The following is a 12,907-nucleotide window of genomic DNA, read 5'->3' on the forward strand; positions in this document are numbered from 1 at the left end:
ATCAGTGCATTTCTCATTTGTTCTCCCTGTTCTCCCACAGCCAGCTGACAGTTTCCATTTCTCACCCGACACTGTTTCTCTCTCAAGCCATCTGCTACCTCCTGCCATGCATTAAAGTTGTTTGTCTGTAGGTCCTCCCACTCACCCCAACCTCTTGTTGGCAGACATCCTGTAATTACTTGATCTCATTAATAGTAGATGCACAGATACTACCTGAATAAATTAAAGAAATCATAGAAATAAAAAAGAAACCCTAGACATTCTTTGAGTTAAAAATTGTTTTGATGACAAAGATAGAGTCCAATCATATGCTGTGATTGTTTTCATTTCTTATTTGAAATATTGGACTAATGTCATTCTAGAAAGCAGAAACAATTTAATGAAACTATTTTAGCAAAAGGTGTTTAAAATGCACATCTACAGCTGTCTGACATCTGTGGAGCTGGTAGGAGTTGATGTACATGGAGACACGTGGCCCAGAGTCCTTTTTAAGAAAAGGTGTGCGCTCCAGATTCTGGGGGTGATGTCAGGTGGCATTCTTCAATAATCAGCCACTTCAAAAATGGCCCCTACAGAAAGCCACCTCACCAAGGACAGGTCCTTTTTAGGGTGGCCTACACCCAATGATTGACTGAGGAGGGCAATTATTCCCTGACTCAGGATAGGTCTAAGGGGCCGCTCTTGCTCCAGAGCTGGCTGTGGGGTTGGACAAGCCTGTCATTCATCTGCATTATAGCTCAACTTCAGCCCGGGCCCAGCCCCTCTTTCCTGCCCTGCTTCCACAGGTGTTACTCAATAGCACCTCCTTGATAACCACCTTGTATTCTCACCTCCACCCCCTTGAGACCATTCCCTGGAGAAGCCAACCTGTAAGAGTTTGCTTTACCTAAAGCAGGGGTGTCCAACCTTTTGTCATCCCTGGGCCACCCTGGAAGAAAAAGAGTTCTCTTGGGCCACACATTAAACACACAAACTCTAAGGAAAATTGATGGGCAAAAAAAGATTTTAAGTAAATTTACAGTTTTGTGTTGGGCTGCATTCATAGCCATCCTGGGGCACGTGTAGCTCATGGGCTGCAGGTTGGACGCCCCTGGCTAAAGTAAAAAAAATTGATCTACAATTAATAATAAAACTAGGTCTGCTTGAAAGCCTGCTTCTGTGTGCTCTATCCGTCCATTCACGCATCTGTCCATCCATCCACCTCACATTTATTCATTTTGAACTATGGTCCAGGATGAAGTGTCATGTGTACTGGGCTCCCTTTTAATAAGACTCATTGTAGATGGTTAGCAATAACTTCTTATTCTCCTGCAGAACAGAAGAGGGATGATAACAGAAGAAGGTGAAAACAGTGTAAAAGTTTAATTTTAAGATTGCTGCTCATGACCTATAAAAAGTCAGTGTTTGTTTTTACTCATTTTACTGTCTCAAATTCTGCCAGTGGTCAGTTCAGTTCAGAACTGAAATTCTGTCTTTATTTTTAATATAGGGTTATGCCTATTCATAAGTTCAGTAAGTATATGTCACATATAACTAAAATGAAGAAGAATTCATTGCTAATATTGGAATTAGCTTTCAAAAAATCCTAATGTATCAACTCAGAACAACAAGAGAGCATGGCAAAAATAAATCAAGACACATGTATAAATATTCAAGTGCATACAGGCCACACATACACAGAATAAAGGATTCCCAGAAGGGGAGGCCTGAGAAATAGGGTTCAACCAACAGGCCTAAAAACTTGGGCACACTTGAGATATAAGGAGGGGCTAACTCTTCTACAATAATTTTGAACAAGGCATTTTGGACTGTCAGATGGGTGATAACTGTAGAGTCATCAATATAACAACGTAAGTAGAAAGGTAAGCAAAACAACCTTTTTTCCAAAAATTTTTCAAAATTGCTAATTAAGCTCATGTGAGAAAATATAATAGAAATCTTTGGGGGGAAAATCCTTAAGGCATAATTTAGAATTATAAGGAAGAGAAACAAACGGTTATTTTCATCAGCTGAAAAGATATTATACAAATTAGACATAAGAAAAAAGACAAACTGTTTGGAATTTGGGGGTGTAAAAACACTAAAACTGACTCTGAGAAAGAGGACAGTATCTTCTTCCAAAGCACTTTCAAGAAACTAGGTCAACCAGATGCCTGCAGTGGGGTATGGTGGAAGGCATCACATGGTTTCTTGGGGTGATTCTAGTTCTTAGTCACAGGAGATGTTTCTTCAAGGTTTTTAATGGAAGGAGTTTTATAGCCATAATCATATTATGTTGAAATAAACAATTCTTTAACATTTAAAAAATAATGAACAACTTTAGAATTCTTGACAATTTCTGAATTTAATAATTAGGGTCAGCTTGGACTGAGGAGAATGGTTGTATTTCTCCTAATTGAAGACAATGATACATTTAACAGAAGAACTGGTAATAAAACTGAGTGGTTTTCTGATGAACCCAAACTAACCCATATCTCTAGTGTTTAAAGAAAAGCCACTTGAATCATCATAACATCAAGGAAATGAAACATAGCTCATGTTTTACTAATCCAAGTGGAGAATGGCTCATCTAGATGGGTTGTGATTATATTAATTTTGTTCCTATGGACTGCTGATGAAAGCAAAGCCATGTGACCACAAGCCCAGGTGATGACAGCCAGGCTACATGACAGGGACAACCAAATCACCAGCATGCGTTTTAAAACTTAGCTTCTTTTCCATTGACTTTCTTAAAATAAAGATTGTTAGTAATAGCAGGTTATTTACTTGAGGAGTGTTTTCCATTAATTTGACTTAGAAAAGGTCATCCTTCTTTAGAAGCGTGGTTATTAATAATAACTGACTTGGTGTGGCTGCATTTTGAGCACAATGATAAAATATGTCATGGTGAAGATGGGTATAAAAAGGTAGGTATGACTTTTAAACAAGGCTTTGTCAATTATTTTAACAAATTTCAGGACATTGAATTGGTGATATAGTGATTGAGAAATACTGTTAAATGCCTGAAAATAGACCAATAAAATATTCGCCTCTGTGTGTTCCATCCACACAATAGTCACATCAGCATAAATCAGCAAAACCAATTCCACAGACTGGCTCTCTAGCCTTCCAGGTCAGTGGTATGCCCCTGCCTCAGTCTCCTTCACTCTCTTGGTCTCAATGAAGCAAGATAGCTTTCAGCACTGACATGTACTGATTTTTTAAATGAAAGGGAGAGAGTGAAATCTTCCAGGTATTTTTATCACTTGTAAATAACTTGAAAAATTCAGGATCCATGGTATTTTGTTCCCATGTCTAGATCAATACCATACCAAGCAATTGGTTCTTTCTTGAATAAACTAGCAAATTCTTTGACTAAATTGAATAGTTAGTTCAAGGAAATGTATGTGCATGGAGATATGATTACAACATATTCATAACAGATTTCATTATAAAGCTAATTATCAGTACTTGAGTGAGTCTATCTAATGCAGAGTAAAGAAAGAGAACAGAAAATAGAGAGTAAATGAAAAATATGAACTACTAATAAGTAAAATCTAAAATTACTAACATAATTTTTCATATATGATTAAAGTAAGTTGATATAAGCTTAATTAAAATAAACATACGTGTTAAACATACATCAAAAGTCATATACACAAAGAAGATTAACAATGGGATTCCTACATCATAAAGGCCCCAGAAAAGCAAGAGTTCAAGAAATGAGAAAAGATCTACCAGGGAAATGTAAAACAAAAGGGGCAAGAAGAGTAATTTTTCAAACAGATGATAGATAACTAAAGTCCAAAAAATCAGAGGTAAATCAACAACTCTATCTGGTAATGTTAATAGTCTAATAACTGATCAATGAAGGGAATTTTAAAAAGATGTGATTATTAAATTTACTCCAATGCATAGAAAATTATGCCTAGCGACATAAGAAAAACAAATACTTAAAAAAAGAAACTTGCATAGAGAAAGCTTCAGCACAATGCACAGAGCTAAAATAGCCTCTGACCATACCACCATGGTATCTTGTTATATGGAGAAGAGTGTTGGCCATTCAACAAATGCTATGAGGAAAACTAACTCAATATATAGAGAAAGAAGAAATCGGACACCCATTTATACTATATTTACAATGCTCAGTGTAGATTAAAGACCTAAATGAGGACAGTGGAAATATAAACAGAGCAAATATTGAAGAACATGTAGAAATGTATCTTCCATGAGCTCAGAAACTCCTTAGTCAAGATCCCAAAAAAGACAATCAAAGACAAAGTTAAGAGACAACAGGCTTGGAAAAGATAAGACTTACGATAAGCAATTTGAGATATTATTTCTAAAAAATTAATAGTTTTCTTGAAGAAAGGTACCAGCTTCATTTTCTAGAATAAGAGAGGCATTACACAGCATTCTACCTGCAGGACAAACCTGCCTGGAAGAGAGGGTGCAAGCAGAGGTTGGAGCTCAATTCTGACATCCTTGTGAAAAGTAAAGAATGTCTCTTCTGTGGATGCTTGAGAGCACAGATCCTCAGCTCAGGAGAGCGAAGCCAGCTGTCTGAGCACATTTAAACAAGAGTTCTTCAGTCATTTAAAAAGGAGGGAGAGTGAAAGTTCCCCACTTTATCGGGCTTCTTTTTTCACATCAGGACATTAAATTAACACAGAGCATTTAAATTCCCAATTGAAATAACAAATTGCCACCAAAGAAATACATCTTTGATGTTTCACCTTTATGGTCCCCTACCAGGTCTATTTTCTCCCATAATATTCATAATAGAAACCATGCATGCCCTAAGTAGTTGTTGAAAATCAATATAATAATTTTGTGAATGACTAAAATTTATGGCAACACAACACCCTAGCAAATAGGACCCTAAATTAAACATTGCTCAACTTTAATAGGGCACCTACAGGTGCCCTATTTAATCTCTTTCTGAGACTTCTGGGTTCTCAATTTCTCCTCACTTCAGCCTTGGTTTCCCGCTGCAATGTAAATTACTTTTCTGAAAACTCCCTGTGGACTTGTATTGAAACCCAAAGATGTGTATTCGAGTCTTGAATATGTTACTGGAAAACTTTGAGCAAGTCTCCTGCTCTTTCTTACTCTGTTTCTTTGATTATGTTTCATCTACATTACAGAGTCACTGTGAGGATTAATTAAGGTTACACATATAAAGGTGTTTTGTAAATGATAAAGTTTAATATAAATATAAATAGAAGGTGACATTTTATCTAGCAGCCAATTAACTTCTGGCAGTGTTGGTCCCTAGCAATTAGAACACTCAATTAGTCACTGTTCAAGTTCAATGTGGCACCTAAAATGAGAAAGAAAAAGCTTTGAAATGTGTTAAATGTAACACTGCTTGTTAAACTGAAGTGAAAGAAAGGATTTTGACTTTCCCCCTACATGTTTGAAGGCAGCAAAACTGGACTTCTGGTTAGTCAATGCATTTCAGAACTGCTTACGTTTCAGACATTATTGATAATTAACATGTTATTTATTTTGATCTTTCAGTTTTTTTTCCAAGATTTCCAAGTCATGATAGAAAAAAAAGAAAAAAAAAAAAGAAAAAAGAAGGCAAAGGGCCATGATGACTATTACCAAAAAAGACATGACTAGAAAATAGGATTGTTTTGAAATGTCATCTAAATGCACACATGCACACACACACCTCTATTCAGTGTTGGAGATGAGCCTCCTAGAAACAAGATAAAAATTGTTTGGCCTCACCTTGCAGCAAACAAATGGGCCCGCTTTCGAAGGATGTTAACTTTCAAGGCATCATAACTTCACTTCTAAAATTATCTGAAAAAAGTATTCACTGTGTAGGCTAACAGCAAAGGTAATGGAACTGTATTTATTTATGTTAATAAAATAAGAAAGACTGCTTTTCAATCCTGATTTGAGGGAGAGTCAAAATCTCAGTTTTTTCCTGTAATTCAGTTGATTCCTTATCTTTTCCCCATAATTCTTATCATAATTGAAAACAGTAAAGATTATTAATTTTTTAAAAAAGTTTTGATGGACTACAATTTTGACCACCAGAGTGTGACTTAATTTAGACATTTCATTTCAAATTTCAGTGTTCAGAAGTCAATTTGGTTATGACCTTTCTCATGACATCTGAGTAAAGGCTAAGCTTGTTAATGGTATATAATTGTTACTATTTAATGAAAGTCAGAGGTTATTGTAAGCAAGACATGCAAGTGGTATCTTAAACAGAATTATTTGCAATATCTTTGCTAGGGTTCAATGCATATGAATATAACAAAAAATGCCCTAAGCTGACATATAAGAATCCAGAAGTTATTATTTTTTATTTGGGAAGTGCTGTGCAGGCTTAAACAGGCTGAACCCTACCCAATCAGCTTACAATTTCCTCTTTCAATATGTAGTTTCATTTGTCTCAAAAAGATAAAAAGATGAAATTAAATAAAAGTAAAGTAGGATATCTTGCAGTATTACTAGCCAACAATTGTGTTTAGTTTAGAAAATGCTCCTTAAAATGGAAGAAAATGTGTTTTGAAGCAATGATTAACAAAAAGCATATGTTCTCTCCTCTGCCCAGGCATTCACAAAAAACTAATTTACATCTAATGAATACCAACTGAACACTTATTTTTAGAGCAAGTTTTGTATTTCCACTTCTTGGCAAACCCATTGTTAAAGCTTTTCTAATCAAATGTTTGTAAGTGTGTGACATTCTCATAAGCTGGGGTTCATGGAGTGATGTGATATGTCACCTAGAAGGCCATTATCAGACACTTGCTTTGTTGTAAGTTCTGTTGGTGGTTGTAAGTTTCATGGAGATCTTTTGGTTTTACCATAATCTTGCTTCCATTGGGCATTCTGCTCTTTGTCTAATTTGGCGGCCAGGGGACACCTGACATCCTCCCTCCATCTGGCCCCCTCCCCCACCCTCCCTATCAGTAGTCTTTGCTTGGCTTCCAATACCTAATAAGGTTCTTATCTCTGGGCTTGGTTTATTTTAGGGAGAACACTCAGACATTGGATGCAACTCATTTTCTGAGGTATTGACCTGCGTAGGACCCTTCTTTACTTAGCACATCGTAATAAATAAAGTGAACACACATTCTTGAAGTCACTATCAGGCTTGGTTGTATTTTAATTCACTATCTCAATGTCTGTTGTTTTAATTTTTCTTCCCATCTTGGTAAGTCGATCTTGTCCCAAGCATGAAGTTGTGGGTGCAGGCCAGCAGCTTACCCAAGAACCTCACAGTTTTGGCCACTGTGATTGGTCCAGGACTGGGCTGGAGGCCTACAGGGAGCCAACCGAGTCCCTCCCCCAAATCTCCCTACGCAGAATTGTCAGGGCAGGGCTCTCTTCTCTCCTGCAGTAGGCTGTGGGCATGTGAGTCCAGAGATAGCCAGGACCAATTTACCCCCCATATATGAAGTTACTCTGAGGGGACTGACTGAGCCCATGTGCTGAGAGAAGCACAAAAGAGACAGAGAGAAGGTTCAGGTGCTCATTCCAGGTCTAGATCTGGTCTGCCCTGAGGCATAAACTATTTCAGCTCTTCCCAAAGATGGATTTAATACTTCCTAGAGGCTCCAGCCCTAGCTCCCCAACACACTGTTGGAATTCCTTTTAAGCTAGCTTCATCCAGCTTCCTGTACTTGGCAATCAATAAGGTCATGGTCAATACACGGACTTTCTAGATTAATCTAGAAAATTTAAAAAGATAAATTTAAATTTCAAGAAGTCCTTGCTTGAATTTTTGTCAGACCTTATCTTCAGATATTTGGTGAATCGGTTTTAATGTGAATCTGACTAAGGAAGTTATAAGTCTGTTTAAGGTGTTTTTTTGTTTTGTTTTGTTTTAATGGATTTTAGAGAGAGAAAGGAAAGAGGAGAGAGAGAGAGAAAGAAGACATTGATTTGTTGCTTCACCCATTCATGCATTCATTGGTTGATTCTTGTATGTGCCCTGACCAGGGATTGAACCCACAACCTTGGTGCATTAAAACAATGCTCCAACCCACTGAACTACCCGGTCAGGGCCATACATCTGTTTATATGATGTCAAAACCTGGAGTGAGGTATACAAAGTCCCTTGGTGGTCACACCTAGACCTGTGGCCTCAGCCATTATCTGTAACTTTACCCATTCTCTATTCCTGATGTCTCCAAATCTACAGCCCAGATCCCTAAATTTCACTTCCCCATATATTCCACTTCCTAAACGGATCCACTGGTTTGTCTACTGTATATCTCAACCTCAATACATCAACAACTTGACTTCCAATTTCTTCCCTTAAACTTCTCCGCTGCCTCTCTTGCCAGCTCTGCTGCTGGCAGCCCTGTTCCTTCCATTACTCAGGCCAAAACTTGGGCCTTATCCTTCCATCTTTATTTCCCTCATGCCCACATCCAATCTATCAGGAGTCTGATTGAATAGGCCTTAAAAATGTGTCCATTATCTGTCTTCTACTCGCCACCTCCACTTCTGTCTCCCTGGTCCACGCCTCCCCACCTCTCACCTGAATCAGCTTTCTAACGGGTCACCTTGCTTGTCCCTTCTTGCCCCTTAGTGTGATTCTCAGCACAGGAGTCAGAGTAGGATTTTGAAATCTAAGACAGGCCACGTGACTTCTGTTTAACATCATCCAATAACTCCCCCAACTCACTTAAAGGAAAAGCTCAAGTCCTTCTACCCCACGCCCTGATGTACCAGGTCGCACCTGAAATGACCCTGCTAATTCTGACCTCGTCCCCGATTCATATCCCCCTGTTCACTCCGGTCCAGGTTCACTGGCCTCCCCTGCCATTCCTTAAGCTTTTCAGTAACACTTCTGACTGTTTTGTTCAACTGTTCCCTCTTTCTAGGATGTTCTTTCCCCAGATATACGTTCGGCTATTGAGAACTCCTTTATACCTTTTCTTAAATCTCACCTTCTCAAAGAAGCCTTTCCTGACCACTGTGTTAAATACTGCAAATCCTGAATTCCCAAACCATCCCTCTCACCAGCCATTTCTGGCCTGATAACTATAATGAAAGACAGCACTAAATGATCTCATCATTTATTTGGCCGTCCTTGCAAAGGAGCTGCAAATGTATATACTGTATAATACATGCCTAAAAGAAAAAACTCCTGAAAACAAAAACTATTTGATTAAATTACATCCTTAAATCATAGCTATATCGGTGATAAGAGCCAATAACTTCTCCTTTGAGGCATCAGCTGGCCTGAGTTGGTTTCCATCACTTCAAACCAAAAGGATTAAGATTAATACAGCAATTTATGTTTGCCTGCAAAATTTTAAGAATAAGTTAATGATTCAAATGGCTTTTGTTTATGTTTTATGTCCTTTAAAAAATTGAAGTTAAAATATTTATGTCTCTCCAACGGCCATACTTCTGAAGATTTTTCTGAAAGAATTAATCTTAAATATAGACAAAGGCCAATGCATAAAGAAATTCATATGATGCATCATCCATCATGGTTAAATATTAGAAATAAACTAAATATTTAGCACTGGAATATATATTTTCAAAATGTAGTTTGCAGAGACCTAGGGGTCTCTTTAGGGGTTTTACAAGAGGGCGGCCACTTTCATAATAACACTAAGATGTTACTTGCCTTTCTCACTGTGTCAATATTTGCATAGACGTGCAAAAGTAATAGGAAGTGAGGCCGCTGGGGCCTTAGCACAAGTCACAGTTTTGACATCGAAATGTATGAGTAGTCAGGTATTGTTTACTGCCACACACTCCCAAATGTCTTTTTAAACCAGCTTAATTTAAGAACATTTGACAAAGCCGTAAAAATAATAATTTTAATAAATCTTGATCCCGGAGGTCACATCATTTGTAACGTTCTCTGTTCTGTGTTAACAAAATGGGGAAAACGCACAAAGCATGTCTGTTGCTTATGGAGTCAGAGTATTGACTTGGAGCAAAACATCTGTGTACTTGTTTGAGCTACAAACTCATCCAGCAGCCATTTTTCTTTTTCACAGAATTTCATCTGTTCTTTAGAAGAAGGTTGTCTGAAAACATGTTATTCATGCCCTGGGCAGGTGGCTTAGTCGGTTGGAACATCGTCCTGTACACCAAAAAATGTTGTGGGTTCGATCCTCGGTCAGAGCACATACCTAGGTTGCAGGTTTGATCCTTGGTCAGAGCACCTATGGGATGCAACTGATCAATGCTCCTCTCTCTCTCTCTCTTTCTCTCCTTTCCCTTTCCTGTCTCTCTTTAAAATCAGTAAACATATCCTTGGGTGAAGCTTAAAAAAACTATAGTTATTCAGTCTTATATAATTGGCAGACATTTTTCTGTAAAAGAAAAAAAATGAGTTTGTTGGTCCTATGATTGTAACCAATCCTGTTTGTTGCAAATAATAAAATTCAAATGTTCAATTAAAAAAATAGAATTTTGGAAAGCCTGTATCTGTCCCCATAAGCTCGACAGCTGCCCAATAGTTGAAACCCTGTCTAATGAGATCATGGTAAAATTCTGATATTGTATTTGACTTGTGTTGACATCTGGAAGGCCTGTAGAACTCGGCGAACAAATAATTTTCAAATGATCAACTTACTATGTTACAAAACCATATGTGGGTGAAAGATTCATTCAAAGGGCATAATAGACCAGTAATTTTAAGGTAAGAGTACCAAAAATTCATCGACAGGACTTCTCCTTTTCATTGCAGCTAACCTTGAAGATACTGCCATGGTATAATTTGCTACATGGTATTGAGGTCTATAAAGTGTTTTTATGGTTTATTCACTTGTTTTATCTGGTGATGGTTTTTCCTTCCCGATTAGAAGCAGAACTCCGAGAGAAAAACAGGCCTTGTCTACCTTCCTCATTACTGTTTTTCTAATGTCTAGAGTAATGCGTGGCATAGAGCAGATATTCCATAAAGGATGGTTGAAGAAATAAATACAACCACAAAACAAGCTTCCATGCGCTATGACCAGTCTGGTTTGTCAAAAATTTCTAATTATTTGAGAAAAGTCCTAAGATATGTGATTATTAAGAGATTCAAAATCAGCTATGTGCAGGTATATTTAATATATAATACATAATTCTTGTTACATAACATGTAACATATAATAAATTACCTAGTGTGTTGTGTGTCTATAGGCATTCTGAAAAAGACAACTAATAGGGTTTGTGCGCTAAGAAGGTCCGGAAAGACCATGATCAACCCATGCAACTTTGCAACCAGACCCTGACAGACAACTGTCGGGACCGAGGGAGAAGCCTGGACCTCCCGGGAAGGTAGCTTAGCAGGTCAGGAGGCTGCTTCCACACACTTTTGAATCTGTTTTCATAATACATTAAAGCTATTTTTCATGACCTACTTCAGGCAGATAGTTTACATAATTGAAATTTTTCATTTTATGTTCTGCTGAGGAAACTAAATTCAGGAATGGAAGAAACGGTTTCCCTGAAGCATCTGCCACGACAAAAGCTTGTGTCCTGAGTCTTGTCATTTCATTTGTCTTTACTCACAGTGGGACTGGAGGTGAGCCGCATGATCTCCTAAGTTTATCCTGAAGGTTAGGTTCCATGCCAGTCTATGCCATGATGTAAAGAATAAGTTAAAAGTCAGGAATATTTTCTGTGCGGTCCTTTAATCATGTCATTCCTACACTGCTGCTTTGCCCTGATCCTGTCCTCAGTAGAAGTTTACTTGCAGCCCTCACCCCTCCAGTTGGATTCTAAAAGGACTCACTTTTGAGAGTTTTTAGGAAAAGGAAGATTTAAAATTATCTGTCAAATAGCTGCATAACCAGGCCAATGATATGTTTCTTTTTTCCTAGGGTCACATTAAGTACACATCCCCTCTGGACCACCAAGCCAGATGTTCAAGTGAAAGGAAAGCTCTATCGACCGTGGGTCTGGTGACAATGCAGTAGCAGAGAAAACAGAGAGCCTAATGTAATCAATCATTCCTCCATCTTTATAACTGAGGAATATTAACTGTCTTATTTTACACGTGCAGGTTCTTAGATTATCATGCTCCTAACTGTTGAAACAGTTGAGCTAAGTAGCAGTGCATGGGGACAGAGAGGGGAAGGCCAGCCTTACCTTTGACTGTCACGTGGACGCTCTGGCTAGTGGAGAGTTGTGGCTGAACCAGCACGTTGCACGTATACTCTCCCTCGTCAACTTCCTTCTGCACATCTGAGAGTTTCAGAGTTCCATTGTTCTCAAACGCCACTTGGCGGTGGTTAAAAGGAAGCAGATTAGAGTTCTTATACCACTTGATGGAGTAGTACGGATAGCCAATCACACGACAGTGAATGTATGTGTCGCGCCCTGCTATTGCTGTGATATTTTTCATTGGCCGAATACTTGCGGGCCCTGGAGAGACACAAAGAAACTCTTGAAAATAATTTAAGGGCACCTCTTATGTGCAGAAATGGGTAAACTCTTCCTTGGGTTAAACACATAGATTGTTTTCATGTAAGGATAACTTTCTCAATTAGATTTTTCTGCATTTGGCATTCTCTCTAAGACGGCTTCATTTCCTTTTATTGTCATTACGTTAAAATGAACTAAAGGAGTGATAAGTACTTTGTTGTCTACTTCTATTAAAATGTTTTGAATTATATGAGAGGGGGCAATTTCACCCATAAAGAGTAACTAGTCTGCACTGAACAAGCATGCTCTTTTCGTGAGAACGCTGGTAGCGACTTCACGATTTAACTCTCTATAGTTATGAAGATGGAGGTTATGCCACGTTGCACTATGAATGTAAGTTAAATACCATGAAGGTTTCCCATGAATGTCATAGAACAGAAGAAGAGTGGGAAGGAACAAGCATGCAGAGCATAAACCAGGAAAGGATCGATCAAGTGAACACATTGAAGACTAAAACTGCAGAACAAGCTGACTAAAGAAACTGAAATGCCATTTCCGACATTGTCCCAGTCGG

The 12,907-nt window shown here is 38.1% G+C and overlaps 1 protein-coding gene across 1 annotated transcript in view; it reads right to left on the minus strand.

The window, feature by feature from the left end:
• Positions 1-12,907, minus strand: part of DSCAM (DS cell adhesion molecule) — a 524,904-nt gene that overhangs the window by 190,293 nt on the left and 321,704 nt on the right. The window contains exon 8 of the mRNA XM_054578507.1: positions 12,058-12,333. Coding sequence (XP_054434482.1) covers positions 12,058-12,333 — 276 coding nt within the window. The remainder of the gene's footprint in view (positions 1-12,057; positions 12,334-12,907) is intronic.

Source organism: Pteronotus mesoamericanus, unplaced genomic scaffold, assembly GCF_021234165.1.
Source record: "Pteronotus mesoamericanus isolate MK-2021 breed Mesoamerican mustached bat unplaced genomic scaffold, CSHL_Meso_final contig_116, whole genome shotgun sequence".
NCBI lineage: Eukaryota > Metazoa > Chordata > Mammalia > Chiroptera > Mormoopidae > Pteronotus > Pteronotus mesoamericanus.